Source organism: Pogona vitticeps, chromosome 1, assembly GCF_051106095.1.
Source record: "Pogona vitticeps strain Pit_001003342236 chromosome 1, PviZW2.1, whole genome shotgun sequence".
Taxonomy (NCBI): Eukaryota; Metazoa; Chordata; class Lepidosauria; order Squamata; family Agamidae; genus Pogona; species Pogona vitticeps.
In genome coordinates, this window is record NC_135783.1 from 183,561,179 (window position 1) to 183,579,714 (window position 18,536).

At 42.5% G+C, this 18,536-nt stretch overlaps 1 protein-coding gene across 2 annotated transcripts in view; it reads left to right on the plus strand.

Annotated features, from left to right (window-relative positions):
* Positions 1-18,536, plus strand: part of FLACC1 (flagellum associated containing coiled-coil domains 1) — a 38,497-nt gene continuing 19,961 nt past the window's right edge. The window contains exons 1-11 of one of the 2 annotated variants that reach the window (XM_020811758.3): positions 1-130; positions 2,219-2,367; positions 4,737-4,873; positions 6,097-6,159; positions 8,226-8,283; positions 9,351-9,490; positions 10,272-10,292; positions 12,494-12,587; positions 12,953-13,014; positions 14,553-14,650; positions 15,866-15,918. In XM_020811758.3, coding sequence (XP_020667417.3) covers positions 4,752-4,873; positions 6,097-6,159; positions 8,226-8,283; positions 9,351-9,490; positions 10,272-10,292; positions 12,494-12,587; positions 12,953-13,014; positions 14,553-14,650; positions 15,866-15,918 — 711 coding nt within the window. In that variant the 5' untranslated portion in view covers positions 1-130; positions 2,219-2,367; positions 4,737-4,751. The remainder of the gene's footprint in view (positions 131-2,218; positions 2,368-4,736; positions 4,874-6,096; positions 6,160-8,225; positions 8,284-9,350; positions 9,491-10,271; positions 10,293-12,493; positions 12,588-12,952; positions 13,015-14,552; positions 14,651-15,865; positions 15,919-18,536) is intronic. The other variant, XM_078379843.1, reaches the window with a different exon arrangement.

An 18,536-nucleotide genomic window follows, 5' to 3' on the forward strand; every position in this document is an offset into this window, starting at 1 on the left:
AGTTAAGTGTGTTTCCATGGTGAGGAAGGTAAAATCACAGAAGAGAGGGAGACAGAAATACATTGACAATGTACTGCTTTACCAGGATTTCAAAGTTCTCAAGCTACACAGGTCAGAAATAACCACTATGGTAAGATCTGTTCAGCTGTGAAATTTTCTTGATTTTTAATTATTAATTCTATACTGTATTAATAGAACCTAAACGCTATGATACTAAGGTGTAAAATATAAATGGCCTCCCTATAACTGCAAGAATCTGTGTTCAGGGGGGTTTTACCTCTGAGGTGTTCCCCCCTTTGCTGGGGCCACGCACCATTTTTGACTGCAAGCATCCCCTTGATTCTGCACCTGGTGGTAAGTATGCCCTGAGCCTTCTGTGACTCTAAGAAACTGCAGTGTGAGTTACCTATTCTCATTGCTTTTGAGTTTTTTTAAATATGTGTCTGATTTTGGTGCTATTAGCACCACAAAAACCATATACATTTTAAAAACTCAAAACAGTAACTTTGTTTAGAGAACATAATATGCATTTCTGCCATTTAAAAGTGAAACCATACAGAAATCTAAAATACACATTTTTTTTCATTCTCCCTGGCTTCTTAGACATGGGTAAGTACTGTTTATTTTAAATTCTTTGTGCTTCTGTACCCTACATCTAGCTCTTTTATTATTTAATTTTGATTTAAAAGTGTTACCGTTTGTAAAGTTAGTTTAAAAATTTTTATTCTCGAAGGCTTCGTTAAAAGAAGCTAAAATAATTGTAAACTGCCTTAGGACTGAGTGAAGCAGAGCAATGTAAAAATGTGTGTAAAATGTATCCAAATAGCAGAGGCAGCCCTACTGTTAGGTACAGTGAAGCAACCGCCTCAGGTGGCAGGTACTGGGTATGTGTGTGTCAGTCGAGTTGATTTCTAAATGTGGAATTTGGGGAAGGACACCATTTTGTCCTTCGTCGGAGGCAGTGAAATATCTTGGGAGAGATCGCTGGCCTAATTCTGAACCTACCGTTAAGTCTTTCCCTTCACGTTGTCTCCTCCTCCTCAATGGCATCTTCCCATAGACTTTCAGGTGCTTCTTGATCACGGGGTATAAGATGGCAGCCTTCAACTCGTCAGTAAGCATCCTTCACCATATGGAGCGCCAAGTGCAATAATAATAATAATAATAATAATAATAATAAGAAGAAGAAGAAGAAGAAGAAGAAGAAGAAGAAGAAGAAGAAGAAGAAGAATAAGAATAAGAATAAGAATAAGAATAATAATAATAATAATAATAATAATAATAATAATAATAATAATAATAATAATAATAATAATAATAATAATAATAATAATAATAAGAAGAAGAAGAAGAAGAAGAAGAAGAAGAAGAAGAAGAAGAAGAAATCATTATTTATTTATTTAAAATATTTTCAACACCCCCCTTCTCCTTTAAAAGGACCCAAGGAGGCTTACAACAATTAAAACACAGTGTTTACATTAGTAGCTGTAACCCTTTGAATGAAAAGTTGCTGTTTTGTTCTGGTGACTTGAAATAGGATGGCACCCTCCCTGGGTCTTGTAATAATACTTTTTCTGTTGTGATGCTGCATTTGGCTGACTATGAAGGTGGCATTAGATATGTAATCCGCTTAATCTTCTAGATTGTTTGTGATACGTAATGAACCATTAGGAATGTACTGGGGTGTGGGTTGGGGTGTATGTGGACTCCAAATCACAGAATCCCCAATTGTGCTGACCTGGAGAAAAGCCAGCCTGAAGGCCTTCATGGCCAAGAATAAGCCCAGCTCCAGCCCTGCTCCCTCTGAGAAAAGGAAGTTGTCCCGGTGCTGGCATGTCCTATGCCAGGCCATGAAACCTTCCAGATGAGCACAGTTACGGTGCGAGTCTGGCAGGTGGAACTCCCAGAATGGAGGATTCAAAGATTTGGAGTTGCAAAAAGCTGAAATCAAACCAAGCACGCATGTAAACAAACAAAACAAAAATGGTAGGTGTCTAATAACTAACTCATGTGGATTTAAGGCTATATTTCTAGCTATCTGCAGCCTGGGCAGTAGTCTCCAAAATAAAATACTGCTTGAAGTATCCATTTGCTTACTAATCCTCCCGTATTTCGATGCACACTTTGTGGTGGTGTGCATGCACATATATACCAATTCAGTTTCAAAGTGCTTGTGACCTTTTCCCTTGCTTCTGAAATCACAATGTTTTGTTCATAGTACTGTTTACCCACCTAACCAGGCGTGGAAGATTGGCTTGTTGTGTGGGCTGCGAGATTCAGACTTCTAGAAGCTACTGGAAAGAATCCCTTAAGAGGAAATCAACATAGTTTGTGATCAGTCATAAAAAGAATACTGCATAGTGTTGGGTGAGTAAAAAAGAGAGAACAATAACGTACAGTAATTGTTTCAAATAAGAAAAGGGATAATACAGGAGAGTGGTGTTTTATTTCAGCCATCATAATTATTCCTCAAAGGAATGGATATATCTCTGTCCAGCGTGCTGGTTGTGGATAGTGGAGGACTCTCGTCACAAGCAACTAACTTATTATGAAGTGGTATGGACCATGAGAACATTGACCGTGTGCATTCTGAGAAGGATGTACATTTCCCAGTCAGATGCAATCCTTGTGATACTGACTTATAGTTAAGAAATCAAAGAGTGGAGTCTTAGGCCAGAATTCTGTTCAGGGTCAAAAACGTGCATGCAATAGTAATCATACAAATTGTTTCCCCCTTTTGTGGGTGCCCACCAAGAGACTGGTCACAATGGCACAATGGGAACCATTTGTGCAATTTCCTTTGCACACACATTATTTCCAACCAGATTTAAACCTTTGTGATTAACGCTAAGGACACATGACCTATAGCCCACAACGTTTTGCCCAGCTTAGAAGGACCTCTCCTCTTTAGGGCCTTTTCCCCCTCCTGTGATTTTAAGACCTGCAGGAGGTTTCAGCAGGTTCAAAATGCTGCAGCCAGACTGAGTGACACTGGTTACAAGGGAGCAGGCCATCCCCTTATTGCAACAGCTTCAATGGCTACTACTCTTATTTCAGTTTAATTCCCTTTTCTAATATATAAGATGTGTCCCCTTACAATTCTGGAAGTTAGGTATATAGATGCTTTCAACGTTGAAGGCCATCTTAGTATTTTTTCCCTTTTCATCTTTCTAAGTAGCTCCTTCTCTTATTTGTCTTTTCCCAATTCTTGTTTCTATCTTTCTAAAACTTCTGCAGTCCCTTGTGCCATCTGAAACTATTTTATACATTTGATCTAACTCCAATAGAACTTCCAGTCTCTTTTTACTTAGAGCTGCTGGTTCTTTCCCCTTATCTTCCCTTAGCACACCTAAAACTCTCCTCAGCTCCAGGGCTAGAATTAGATCTCCTAGGTTTTCTCCTCTAATTTCCTCCAGCCCCTCCTTTGATTGGCATACATAATCCACCACCCTCTCATTTCCCAGATCAAATGTTGGTAACTGCTGTCATGATGGTGGCTTATGTAATCAGAGAAATGTAAGATGGACTAAGACAGGTTCTGTGTGAAGATGATTTGAGAGACATTGGAATGTGTTTTTCTAAGTGCTTTGAGAATGTTTTTCTGATGATTGGTACATCCTGGTTCGAGATAAAACTGAAGGTCGAATCAAGGGGCCCGTGGAAGACTCAACATTCTGAGCTAATTGGAAATGAGATAAAACACCTAGACTTCCATGGGAATAAAGGGGGAGGACAGTGTTACAGCCCATTGAAGCTAATTGGTTAACAGCCAGAATTGTCAAGAAGAAGGGAGGAGACAGAGAGTGTAGAAAATGGACGATGGGTTATGTGAAATATGATGGAGATCCAGTCTTGTTCTGGGATTCAATTCCATGATCATGGTATGAGTATGTGACTTGAGGATAAAAGTAAAGAGAAAGAAGGGGGTGGGGCTAGCCCACCTTAGCCCAGCTTAATAGTGTTTATTATTTTAATGGGGAATAGTTATTTTATTTAACTGAATCTTTGAATATGTTCCTTATGCTAAAGCTTATGCAATATAAACTGATTCTATGAAACTCTATTTTTTAAATGATTCTTACAAAAGGACTGGTCTCTTGAACAACAGGGTCTGACTAAATCCAGGGAGTGGAGAGGGCCACAAACTAGCTATCTTTAAGAGTCCTACCTACCTGAGCTGCTGTGAGTTCTAAGGAATCACAAAGCCCATGGGTCTGTACTTGCAAAGTACTGGGTAAAAGTAAAGTGTTCTTTTAAGGTCAGACTTGTTCAAGGGGCTTATGCTACGCACTGCTGAGGTCTTGGGACTTGCCCCAGCACAAAGGTGGTAGGTAAGTGGCCTGTCAAACTCTCTGACCGAGTGCTAGGTGCCCCTTAGAGGGACCTGGGCATCACACCTCGTCTGATCAACAGGCTTCTCCCCCATTTTACCACCTCTTTGGGGTGGTTTTAACCCCATGGGGGGGTCCCAAACAGGTTGGAATTCAGCCCAGGGGACAGAGCTCCATCCTCCTGTTGCTGTCTCGTTGCAGCATCAAGCTGGAAGTCCAACCTGCTGTTTCCTGTGGCATGTTCCTCATGGGCCAGTCCGAAATATTTAATCCCTCAGGAACCTGAGCACAGCAACACTTGGTCCTACTTGCCTAGAGAGGAAGTCCCCTGAGTTCCATTAGAGGTACATTCTCACCATGTCTGCCTCTGAATTCTGAAGCTGTGTCTTCTCTTTTCACCCACAGGTTTTGGCCGCAAGGATGTTAAGAGCCATGGACATGTCCCAGTCACAATTCCTGTACTGCCCTTGTTGGGATCCTTGGAAGATAGGATGCAAAAGGCTTATGAAAAGCAAAGCAGGCCAGCTAAGCCAGAAGCCTAAGTGAGTAGAAAATATTGACACATTCTGGGAGAGAAGAATGTCACACCCTTTAATTGTGCCTTACATTGACAGAATTAAAGCCAAACAGTGCTGCTGAGTTTTTTTTTAAAAAAAGAGAAAGATTATCCAGATAAACTATGGGTTTCCACCTCTTCTAAAAAATTCCTAATGGTGGCTGTGTAACACTCTCACATTCCATTCGGGCTATGTATATATTTTAAATGAGTATTGCAAATACAACATTCATAAAATCTATGTGTATATATAAAACCCCACAGTGATATAAACACAGCCCAATTTGTACATCAGAGTTCTTGGAGGAGATCCACAATATAAAGGAAACAGCTCCAAGCATAAAGGCTTCAAAACCCTAAAATGAAATACAAATTGAAATGTAACTACATAAGATCACTGCGTGGATTCACCCTTCCGGTGCCCCTCCCGCACAAACAAATTGAAATTCTGCTACCTAAACCAAGGTGGGGAAGGGTCTTCTCCTCCTGAGTCCAGGGGAAGAAGCAGGCCAGCCTCTCCTACTGACTCTTGACGGAATGCTTGAATCACAGCCCCTTCCTAAGATTTCACCCACCCACCAAATACTGTAATCCAGAGGGGCTACAGCTGCACCCCACCCCCACCCCTCCTACCTTCCCAGAAAGCTCCTTAAGGATTCAGTGTGTCCAGTCCTTGTCCAGAGGAATGAAATGTTGAGGACCAGATGGGAATGAAAAGGGGGAAACGAAAGGGGAAGAGGGAAGCAGCCCCTTTGAACTTGTATGTTTCTTTGTGTGATTTAATTACTGTATTCATAAAAATATTGCTTGCTCTTGGTATTGACGTATGCATGAAATATAAGTGAAGAGTAGGTTGTGCTACACTTTAGTTCCAGAGTGAATGAAGATTACAGAGATATAGCCTGGGGATAAGCCATGGTTATGTTCCCCACAACTAGAAAGTATTGTTTCTATAAGAAGGCTTTTATAATCTTCTATGAATGGCAAAACCAATATCCCTAGGGGCACTATGAGAAAGTGGAAGAAAAAACCAGGGATTGGTGTTACCTTTGATTCTTTCAAATTTTATTGACCCTCCCCATATTTCATTGTTATCCCTGAAGTTGATGTTCTTACAGTTTTGGTAACTTTAGTGTCCAAAAGCACTTAGGCCTTTGCTTTCAAAGGAGCTGGAGGTCTTTATAAACAATGATTATTATTTTTAATTAGATCACCTCGATTAGGTGTGATCCTGAGAGACCAAAGCAACTTCCCCTTGGCAGGTACACCTAGGTATGTAAGTATCAAAGTAAAGTCGAATGGTAATGTAGGGTGGAGCTGGGTTTCTAAAGTACATATAGCTTCCAGTGGCTTTTAGTATATATTGAGGACTTTAATTGTTGCATAGTTTTGAATTTCTGGTAAAATTCTCCTTACTGCTGCACAGTAGCAAAAACTACAGCGATCCATGGAGGAGAACAGCTTCACGTTCTCTAGAGTCCACCCCTTTCTCATTACTTGGCGCTTAGTCTCAATAACTCACTCTGAGATATTTGAAAGGGAAAGAATAAAAATATTATTTACTTACAGTTACTTGAAATTGCAATTTGTGTGCATATTGCTTTCTTCACTGCACACATACTAGCCTTTCCCACCCACACCTTTTTGGAAGAGAAGAAGCATGTTTTTGCAACCTTACATGCTGCCTTTAGTAGGTTTCGCTGGGGTGGGGTGACTGTCAATAACCAATTGTTCCCTCCTGCTCCTGAATTCAAAGACAGCCCCACCTTTCTGCTCTATGTCTTTACCCATGTCTAGAGCCTTTTGACATCCGTTGTTGAAAGCAGTCATGTTTTTCAGGGGTTTTTTTGTTTGATCTATTCAATTGTAAGTAATGAATCCCTTTTTTTAACTTCTTTTACTAATGTCTCTGAGTTACTGAGACTATAAGTGCCAATTTAATGAGAAAAGGGGTGGACTGCTCTGGGTAAAATGAAGCTACTCTGTTCTGTAAATCCCTGCACTTCTGCTATGCAGCTAGAGGAATTTAACCAACATTCAAAACTCTGCAACAGAGCAAAACTTTGAGGAAGGAGAAGAATCTATACTGTATTTGAACACAAATCTCACTAGGTGACCCAGGGGAGAGCCACATTCTCTTCTGTGAGGCTTGACCTGCCTCACGGGATTGTTTTCAGGCTAAAATGAGAAGAAGAAAGCCATCACTTCTTCGTTAGCTCTGAATATCCATAAACAGTTTTGTTACTACCCCCACCTCAAAGATTCCTCTTTTGAAATCGGGCCTTCTTGGCGGTGGCTCCTCACCTCTGGAATAATCTACCTCCTGATATTCGCGCGGCTCCCTTGCTGGGTATTTTTAAAAAGCAACTAAAAACATTGATGTTCCGGCAGGCCTTCCCCTCAATCAATTCCTTCCTCTCCTCTCCTTACCCTTTGTCCTAATTTGTTGAAAGTTTTTTTCTTTATATAGAATTGATTTTATATATATTGCTGTATGTTTTCTGTAAGCCGCCTAGAGTGGTCTTAACCGGCTAGATAGGCGGGATATAAATAAAATAAAATAAATAAATAAATAAATAAATAAATTTCCTACCACCATCATCCTGTTTTGTTTCTTATCCCTAACTCTCTTTTTTACCTGCAGCTTTCAAAGTGATGCTCCTCCTGCTTTTTACTGGTTTTAATTTTACTCTAACCTTTCCTTCTTGTGAGCATCTGGGTTTTTAATTACAGTATATATATATTTTTAAATTGCTCCCGCTTCTTTCATCCAAGTTTCTCTGTGCCCTTTTCTTATCCACCGCCTAAATATGTCCGTCCATCATTTCTCCCTAGACATTTCCTCATGATTTGCTGATGATTTGCTTTTCTTTTAACAAGAACATTTCAGTGAGGATTGAGAGGAGGTGGCACTTTCAGCCGGGGGTAGACCATCCTCCTGAAAGGCCACTTCATCATTGCTGGCCACCCATGCTTCTTATAATCTGACTGGAAGTGAAAGGGTTAAGATGTGGGCAGCTACAGGGGAAAGGGTGTGGCCATAGAAACAGGCCTCCAAAAAGGTAATTAGGCAAGTGTGACTGCAACCACACCTGGCAGAAAGGTCAAATGCTAGCAAGGATTCTTCATACTCTATGTTGGGGTTTAGGGGGTTATTAGGGAGAGGGAACCAGGAAAGAAGAGAAGGACCAGGATTGCAATGACCAGACAGCAAGATTGGCATGGTGGTTTGTCAGGGGATTATAGGAGGCAAGAAGGGAAAGGAATTTAACAACAGAAGCCATGTCTGAAACTGCCCATCATTGGTGTTCTGAATAACAATTAATTTTTTCTTCCAGAGTAAGATTTCCCCACAAGACTTATGTACAACAGTTAAGAAGCAGGGAGCCCCGAGATGTGAGTAGTATACGTAACTGAAGTTTTAAGAAGGTGGATTTATTTGGAGTATGAAAAGCTTTCTCAGTCTTTATTCCCATCATCCTTACAACAGCCTTGCGGGGTAGAGCAGTTAGTTCTTCTTTCCGACCAGTAAGGTAATGGAGATCAAACTCTTTGTTGAAGGAGCAGGTGTGTAAGTGCAGGTCTTCCACACCAAAGACCAAAAACTCTGATCCTTTGATAATGTAAATGCCGAATGATGAAATGTTTTGGTGTAGATCATAATAGGATGGCTTTTGAGACTTCATTCTGTCCTGACTGATGAAAATATTTGAAGCAGGCAGGTGAGCAGAGGCTGCACGGCCTTTACCATCCCATTTTTGACTCCCTCAGACAGCTACGGGCTGTGCCTGTGGGCTGAAGAAGAAAAAAACTTGGGTCTAAAACACACAGGGAAGCAAAATAGTGTCAAAACAGATAGCAACATTCTTGGACGCATCTGAGGACATGGCCATCCGTTCTTAGCCTCTTCCCATTTTTATGTCCGTGGGAATGCAGGGAGGCAACAGATGCTACATGAGGGGGAATGCAGAACTGACTCCTCTGTTTTAGGCCCTAAGTTCACGTGTGCAAAATTCCCGTCACTAAAACCACATTTCAGGTACTCCCTAACTAAAAGGGAATAAGAATGGTTTTACTAATTCTCTCCACAATATGTACCTGCTAAAATTTCACTCAGGAAAGTTTGGGAGCTCCACCTTCTGTCATTAAGGAGGAGGACCAGACCAGCAAAAGCATTTAGTCAACAGGGGCAGCCCAGCAATTATAATAGCCTAGCTTTGAGATGGTGGCAGTATCCTGAGCCTGAGTCCTGTGTAAGTTCAACACTTATACTTGGTGACATTGCTCCGATAAAAGGCATCCTCTTGCTTCTGTCTTATAACTCATTCTAGGCCATTAGACCACTAAAAAACAACACCCGTTTAAGTGCTGCTGGGTTCTGTGAGAATGGATCACACGTCTGGGATTCCATTTTGAAGTTCACACAGGATTCTAGAATTCGGCCCCTTCCCCTTTCATTCCAGATATCAAAAGAGTTTGAAGATGAGGTCATTCCTGGCTTCACCTTGACCCGCAGTAAAGAACATATTGATGTCACTCTGGGGCAAGAATTCTTTGAGAGGAAAAAACCTGCCGAGGAACCCGCCAGGCCCGTTGTGCCGAGGTAATCTTCAACAGTGTCAAGAGATGATGATGTGTTCATAAGGATCTTTGTTCCTGACGTCTTGCTGAGGACTACTTCACATTTGATGTGGCATGTTAAGACTAAACTGGAGCAAATAGACATGAGAACAGGGGCACTTAACATTTATGTAAAACACTTTCACCTCAGACCTTTGTGCAGATATTAGAGAGAAGAGATGTGGCTTTTTGACCCGATAATCAAGAACTCTATGCCTGGTGTATGTTGGGTAGTGGTTTAAGTTAGCACGTGACATGAATGTTGTCTCCATTTTGGTGACATACTGTTTGACTGTTTGATGCCTCTTCCTGGGCTGTTTAAAATGCCTGGTTTGGGTCCCTCAAGAAGCCCTGTGGGAGCTCTCCAGAAGGAAGACCATGCAGATGATGGCTACAGTAGTGACCCCCTAGGGTGAGAGTGTGGGGCAGAAGGTCAGGACAGCACATGGGAAAACGAGCAGGAAGATGCTCAAACCTAGCAGGGCTCCCTTCCCACAGTTTAAATCCCATGACGTCAAGCACATTGCCCTCTAAATTCTAAAAAAACTATTTGGGATTTTAATGTACAGCTTAAAACAGGGTAATATATGGGCCCTCCAGATATTTTTTTATTTCCTATTTCGTAATGTAACTAAAGGTTTTGGGGTGCAGCTGTCTAGCAATAGAAATGAATAATAATTTCAATATGAATGTGTTTAGCTGACTGTTAATGGTGCCTTGAACAGCCTCTATTTCTCTTCTCCCCACCCCCAACTCCTCCGCAGCACTCCACCTAAGCTTGAAACGTAAGTAATGCATTTTTACTCTCCTCCTTTTTTTTGTGTGGCAGCAAGGAGCCGTGTTAGTCTGTTGGACCAGAAACAATAAAGTGTCCTGTGACATTTTTATAACTGGCAAGTTTTAATTTGGCCTTAGCTTTCATGGACTGCAGTTTGTTTTCTGGGGCATCTGAAAAAAAAAACTTGTGCTAGGTGAAATATATTAATCTTCAAGGATGGCACAGGGGGACTCTTTCTTCTTCTTCTTTCTTGGATTCAATTGATAGAGTTGCCAAATGTGTGCCTTTGTTGCTTACTGCGTCCACCACTTCCTGGGCGGCTGTAATTTGATCCCTTCTTAAAGGACATTCTGACAGGAGTCTGCTGTGAAATATATTGTGACCTATTAACTCACGGACCATTGCTGACCAGATAAATGAAAATTATTGTCCTGAGCAGAAGTCTAAAGCAATGTTAAGTCAAGCACTGATTCAGTTGTTGATTAATTTATCTCTTGGGCTCGCTCTCTCATTCTCCCTTTCTCTTTTCCACATTTCCACTCTCTCATTCTCATTCTCCCTTGTCCTCTAGAGTAGTGGCTCTCAGCTGTAGATTCGCTTCCAAGGAAGGCAGGATGCTCACCTGTTCTCCTTGAGAAGCAGCTGTAAGGCACAGTTGGAAGACACTTGTCACGTTCCCGGGGGTTACAACAGCCGAAGTCGGATAAACCAGCCCAGGGTCAAGAATACAAAGAATGCAAAGCCAATGTCCATAAATTAACTCACAGAAGGAAGTCCAGTGTCAAAGTCCAGAGTCAGAGTCCGAAGTCCAATACCGGCATAGTTCAAGGGCAGAGTCCAGAGTTCAGGGTCAGGAACAAGATGCAAGAAGCGTGGATGCAAGCCGTGGTTTTGACTCCTTGCTTCCATGAAGTTTCTGGCTTTACTGGAAGCTTGTTTTATAATGAAACAGCTCCTTGAGCTGCTGGAAAGCTTTCTGTTCTGCTTGTACTCAGGATTAGATGAACGTAGGTCTCTGTGGAAAGCCTTTGAGCGATCCTCTGATCTTCTTGTCCTAAGTCTCTCCCGAAGCCTGGCCCGAAACCTGTCTGCTGTGGAAGGAGAATCTGGAGGCGGTTCAGGTGTTTCTGATCTCTCCACATTCTCTTCAGCCACAGTTAACCCTTCTGGGTCCAGGTCTTCGGGAGCATTCATGACAACACTATAATTAATTACCAGCAGAACAATAAACCTTAATTGTGACTGCACCAAGAGCAAGCAGAGTTTTTACAAATGTTTGCTGTCTTCTTCAGAATGGTTAGTAGATTTCTAACAATTAGAGACATGCAAAGCCAAAAAAGTGTGTATTTCTTCTATTTCTTGTGTTTTGAGTTCTTTTCATATCTGATTTTATGCCTCGTGTCCCGCCTTATCTGATATTAAGCCTCTTACTATGTTTTATAATCTCTTGGTTTTATTCATAACTAATAATTGCAGGGCTATATTTTATTATGCTGTAAACTGTCCAGAATAGCATGCTGCACTAATATAAATTAATGAATTTAATAAATAAATAGAATTTTGCTGAAGATGCCTCTTGCACTTTTGTATTTTTCATGTACTATTCTTTTTGATTTTACATGAAATGGAAAGCCTCTTTTGTGTTTCCCATTCAAGTTCATGTTTTCTAGTACTCTCAAAGCCAGGGGTGGGCAATTAATTTCTATAGGGGCCACATGAAAAATCTGAACCGTGTTGGGGGCCGAACCAACTTTATTTAAAATAAAAGATAAGCAACTGATCAACTTTAGACAAAAAACGATAAATGATTTTGATGTTCAACTTGTTCAGTGAGAGAAATCCAGTCTGTCTTGGGCTTGAACAAGTGCTTGAACACCAGACTGGAGCGATGACCGGCGGGCCAGACAGGAGCGGCTCACGGGCCATATGTAAAATTACTCCAAAAAGCAGAGGCAAGGCAACAGAGAATCATAAACGGATATGGAAACAGGACAAGACATATTTTATGATAAAAAGTTATTTCTAAAGTGTAACCCTTTCCCTGGCTGCCCAAAGGAGACAGAAGCAAGTTCCGCCCTCCTTTGGTTGATCACCAGCCACCAACCGACCAGGACATCCTACAAAGACTCTTTATGGTAAACTGCTATTGACAGTTCCCTTTTGAACCTGATTTGTATTTTGCTGCATTTTATGGCACATGTTCTGCAGGGAGGATGTTGTCGCTGACCTAGTGGACCAGATTTCTGAGCTCACAGCCATGATGGAGCAACTGCGCCGGGATAATGAGGCAACCCACAGACAGGTAAGTCCTCCTCATGAGGGCACCCTCTGCGCGTATGTAGGCTGGGCACTCTGCCATATTTTGAGAGGGTGGGGAAGAATCGTCATAACTTCTTCCATGTAGCGGTTGGTGTCTGGCTCATGGAGGTGGCTTTGAAAGGTGGTATGGCTGTGAGATGACCATAGCAAAATCAAGATGAGGGGTGTGTGTGTGTGTGTGTGTGTGTGTGTGCGTGTGAGAGAGAGAGAGAGAGAGAGAGAGAGAAGAGACTGCTGGTCTCAGCAAGAGGTTGCCTATAATGAAGCTCTGTGGAAGTTTCCTGTGGACTCCCCTCATGAACATTTTACATGTCTGTGAAAAAAGATATAATTTCTTCCCCATCGTAGCTGGAGAAGGATATGGAAATGAAATGCAGTGAGATGCAAGAGGAACACGAGAATAAAATGAGGTATGTCTGTTCTTGTATGTGAAATGTATGCTTATTCTAATGCTTAGAGCCATGTTTCCTAAAATGTGAGGCCACCCAAAATATCTAGAATACTAATAGTTTCTCACCTCCGATACTGGCTTTACTAGAGGTTTTCAAGCAGACTTTAGATGGCCACCTGTCAAGAGTGCTTTAGTTGTGGGTTTTCTACTTTAACAGAGGGCTGAAACTCAGTGCCTTTGGAGTTTCTTCCAGCTCTGCAGCTCTCTGACCCTGTGATTGGCTGTGCATTGCAAGATTAGGTGGGTAAGTTAAGAATTGTACTTCCACCCATCAGATACAGGGACATCAAACGTCCCTTTCCTCCATCTAAGAAGAAGCGGATGGACTGTAGTTTCTTTCTAATTGTACATTTTGTATAGAATGTGTTCAGCCTGAGTGACACGTCACAGCACCCCATTAGATACTGCCTGCTGTTAATGAAAAGCAATGTATTGCCTTTGGGCAAAAATACGTATTAAAATTATACATAAGTATGGGGAAAGGTAGGTACCAAGCTGGTATACTTAAAAAAATCTTTTAGAAACAGAGTCATCCCTCAGTTCTGCATCACTGTGATATTTTTTTACTTTAGGTCCCTCCCCTGCCGCCATCACTGCAGAAACCATACTGAATGTTTACTGCTTGATTAATTTTTTAGGATGTTGCAGTCTCCACTCTCCAACTGGATAAAGCTAGCAAAATTGCTTTCCTTGCATTGACCAGAAGCTTGGCCTTAGCGGAAGGCACTTCTGCTTTCTTACACAAAGCAAGGTCCCTGATTCTCTTGGATTCCTCTCTTCCCGCCTCCCTCTGGACTCCCGGTCCTCCAAAAACAGGTGCTTCAGACAGGTTAGAACACACAGAGAGAGAGACATTGCAGAGGCTTGTGGTCGTTAGAGAGGATTGCCAGAAAATTCAGGTAGCCTGACTTGCATTGAGGGAACGTGCTTTTCACTAAGCCAGTAGTTTCCAAACCTCCAGTCCTGGCCAGTGCAGCCAGTGGTGAAGGCTTCTGGGAGTTTTAGTCCAAGAACAGCGAGGGGCCCAAGGTTGGGAACCACTGCACTCTGCCAAAGCCGTCCCTGAATAGGCCAAATAATGTGCCTCATTGTGATTAGTTAAGCACATATAATAGTACCTACCACAGACCTGGGCAAAGTGTGGCCCAAGGGCCACATACGGCCCACGAGCTGCTCCTGTCCGGCCCGCAGGCAGTTTTGAACATCAAAACCATTTATAGCTTTTTGTCTAAAGTTGATCAGTTGCTTATCTTTAACATGCCACAAAAAAAACCTCTTTAGTATTTGCGAAGATTAACAAATGTGAAGATTAACAAGTTTGAAATAAAAACAATCATAACATCACTGTTTCATTTTATTTTTAAGTAAATTTGGTTCGGCCCCTGAACACAGTTCAGATTTTTCATGTGGCCCCCCCTAATAGAAATTAATTGTCCACCCCTGACCTACCAGAAGGCTGACGCCTTATAGAAAACACTTTCCATCCTGTTTTGGCAGGGAGATTCAAGCGTTCCATGCGTCGGAATTGTCTGCCATGGAAGAGCAGTACAAAAAAGAGTTGCGGAACGAGAGGGCAACGGCCCAAGAGAAGCTGGGTGTGTATGATTCAGGGCCTGACCACCCTTGGCCTACCGTAGTATCCCTACAGGACATTTTCGTACCGCATATGCACACACTGCACCATGTACACATGCATATGACAGTTTCTAAAAGAGCATGGATGCTCAACGTGGATGTGAGTGGGGGAATGGCCTAGAAATCCAACTTAATCATATATTTACTTTTGTTTGTGCAAAGTATTCATTTGCTGGAGTCCTAATGCCAGGAGACAGGCGGTGGGCTGCATTCTTTCTGGCCAGGTGGCTCTTTCTGCCCAACACCCTAAAGTAAGAACTCTGGAGAAAGCCGAGGAAGGAAAGGAGCTGTTTTGGTTTCTCCTCTTTCAGGTCAACATCAGGAATAGCCAAACAGGCAAGATAGCTGGGCAAGAGAGAGTGGTGATGAAGCAATGGGCATGATTTTTAAACTATCTGTTTATATCTGTTTAGAGATCCCTATGTGTCCCTGTGGCATGCATGCATCTCAGCATATTAGCATGGCAAATGGCAGGCTGATGACTGGGGCCACATTTTGGAAAGTAACATATGCTCAGAAGACAAAGTCAGGTGCAGATTTCAAGACGGGGGACACTTCAACCAACTTCCAAGATGGTTGGTTGTAAGGACTGGGAAAGGGATGTTGTTATACAGATAGCAATCAACTGTTTATGAATTAGCTGTTCCTTGTTTCTCTGTGGCAGCGCATTTGGAAATTGCCACAAACTAGAAGGGAGCTTGTAATTATCTGTGCATGCACAGAGAAACCGAGTGTTGTATGTTGTCTTAGTGGAAAAATTAACACACCATTTCAAATTACTTAAACAACCACACTCCCAATATGATTTTTTTTCAACACATGGTTTCCTTTTATTTACTGTGTTCTGTTAGTAAGAATGACAAGAGTTCCTTTCCACGCACTTTCCATGTCAATCTTACGTGCAGTCTTCTAATTTTATACAAACTACAGTGATGTGAAGGTGCTATACCAGATTTTGCATTCGTTGTGCAAGGTCTGTACTATTTTCTTCCCTTACATGTTCTTTCAATAAAGATTTTTTTAAAATGTAAAAACAAAAACAAAATAATTTTGTTGAAAGAACAGCCTGTTGGCTACACTTCAGAAATAATGATGGAAAAGAAAAACTGAAATTCTTTTTCAGTGTTAACAGCTAAATTCCATGGAATATGTTATTCCCCTTTCCTCCCCTCTAGCTGGGATGCAAAAAGAATACAAGTATTTGAAGAATGCATTTCGTGTGTACCAGGTAAGATTAAACTACCATCCAGAACAGTAAGATATGTGGAGGCCTACATAGTTACAGAGTTTAGACATGTAAAAAAAAAAGTATGTTAATTATTGTGTGTTATTATTTCATAGAAACTAATTATTCATTGCTTTTCCACTACCTTTAAAAATATTTCTTTTAAAATCTTAAAAATACAAAAAAGGACCACAGTGTCCTAAATCAAATGAAATCAAAACCCATTGTTTTGAAGTCACAATTAAAGATCACTTGTTATGCTAAAGAAATATTAGTTTTGCTCTGTAGCAAAAATGGCATTGTTTGCTGGGTGTAACCCCTTACTGTCATGACTGATGAAGTGCCCCTTCCAAGTTCTGCTCAGTTGAAGGTCCTTTGTTATTCTGTGGGTCTGCAGGGGTAGTGGCCTTACTGATGCATCCTAGCATATGGGATTGGGGTTCAATATGCTTGGCAGGAGACGAGGACCATTGAAAGCAGCTTGACGGGGAGGGCAGTGGGGTAGGTACAATGTGGGAGTGTTAAACGCTGCAGCCAGCTCCCAGGTAGATCAATTGCTGGCCCTTTTTAAAACGCATGCATCTCCTTGCCCTCTTCATGATAGGCTGGGTATTGAGAGAGAGAGAGAGTGGAATATATTCAAAATAAGCTAGTTTCAAAATCTTGTAAATGCGTGAGCTCACACAATGTGATAAATCTGTTTATTCTGCAAGATGTCACAAGATTTGTTTTTTATTTATTTATTTATTTATTTATTTATTTATTTATTTATTTATTTATTTATTTATTTATTTATTTATTGATTTGATTTGATTTGATTTGATTTGATTTGATTTGATTTATATCCCCCCTCTGGTATATTCTACCACTCTGGGCGGCTACCAACAAACATATAAAAATAACACAGAAGCATTGACATAATCAATAACAAGAACAGTGCAAAAAATATAATAAATGATAAATAGCAAGAAGAAAGAGTTAAGTGCTGACAGGAGGGAAGGCCTAGGTGTACAGCCATGTTTTTAGTTGAGTTTTAAATGTACCCAGTGTAGGGGCCACGCGAATCTCTGGAGGAAGGTTATTCCAGAGGTGAGGAGCCACCGCCAAGAAGGCCCGTTTTCATGTCTTTTCCCTCCGGGCCTCCCTCGGCGTCAGGCTCCTCAACTTCACCTCCTGGATTGCGCGGGTGATCCGGGTAGATCTTGGTGGGAGCAGGCGTTCCGCCCGGTATCGAGGTCCCAAACCGTTTAGGGCCTTATAGGTAAGCATTAAACTTTGAAGTCAATGCGGAAATGAATGGGCAGCCAGTGCAGCATGGCCTGAATAGGAGAAATGTGCTGGTGTTTTCTCACTCCAGTAAGGGTTCTGGCCGCTGTATTCTGCACTATCTGAAGTTTCCGCATCAGCCTCAAAGGCAGCCCCACGTAGAACGCATTACAGTGGTCTAATCTTGAGAGCGCATGCACCAAGGTAGTGAGTGCCCCCATGTCAAGGTAGGGCCGCAGCCGAGCTATCCACCAAAGGTGGAAGAAGGCGGTGCGGACTACCAACGCCACCTGCATTTCCATGGTGAGCTTCGGGTCCAAGTGTACGCCCAAGCTGCGGACCCCACTCATCGGAGCCAGAGTCACCCCCCAAATGAGAGAGAGTCACCCAGGCCACCAGCCACGGGGACCCCCACCCTCAGAACTTCCGTCTTGTCCGGGTTCAGCCTCAGCCCATTTTCCTGCATCCACTGCAGTACGGTCCCCAGGCAGCGCTGAAGGGACATAATGGCATCACCTGCAGTTGGTGAAAAGGAGATGTAGAGCTGGGTGTCATCCGCATACTGATGACACGATGCTCCACACCCCCTGATGACCCCACCCAGCGGCCTCCTATAGATGTTAAACAGCATTGGGGAGATAGTCGACCCCTGTGGAACCCCACATTTGAGACTCCATGGGGCCGAGACACTCTCCCCAAGCTGTACTCTCTGGGGACGGTCCTCCAAGAAGGAACAGATCCAGGCAAGCGCCGAGCCACCAATTCCCAACTCGGAGAGCCTCCCCATGAGGATACCGTGATCGACGGTATCAAAGGCCGCCGCAATGTCGAGGAGGACCAACAGAGACGTTTTGCCCATCGGCCTCCCTCAACAGGTCATTGTACAGGGCAACCAATGCCGTCTCTGTACTGTGGCGTGGCCTGAAGCCCGACTGAAATGGGTCCAGGGCATCTGTTTCATCCAAGTGTGCCTGAAACTGATCAGCGACCACCCTCTCGACCGCTTTGCTCATGAAAGAAACATTGGCGACGGGCCTATAATTGCCAATTTCGTCCACCACCATGTTAAGTTTCTTTCTAATGGCCCATTCTGTTGTTTTTGGCCTGGCTGCTTTGATTAGCCAGGCTGGGCAAGGGTCAAGGGAGGAGGTGGTAGTTCGACAGCGATCAAGCACTTTGTCCACAGGGTCAGGCGTCACAGGCTGAAAGGAGTCAAAGATTACCAGGCAAGACGGAGCGCTGGACATCTCAGCTCGACTCACTGTATTCAAAAAGGGGGAAAGCTCCCAGTGAATGGCATCCACTTTAGATTTTTAAAAATGCTGCAAACTGGTCAGGTGAAAAACTAGGGGAGG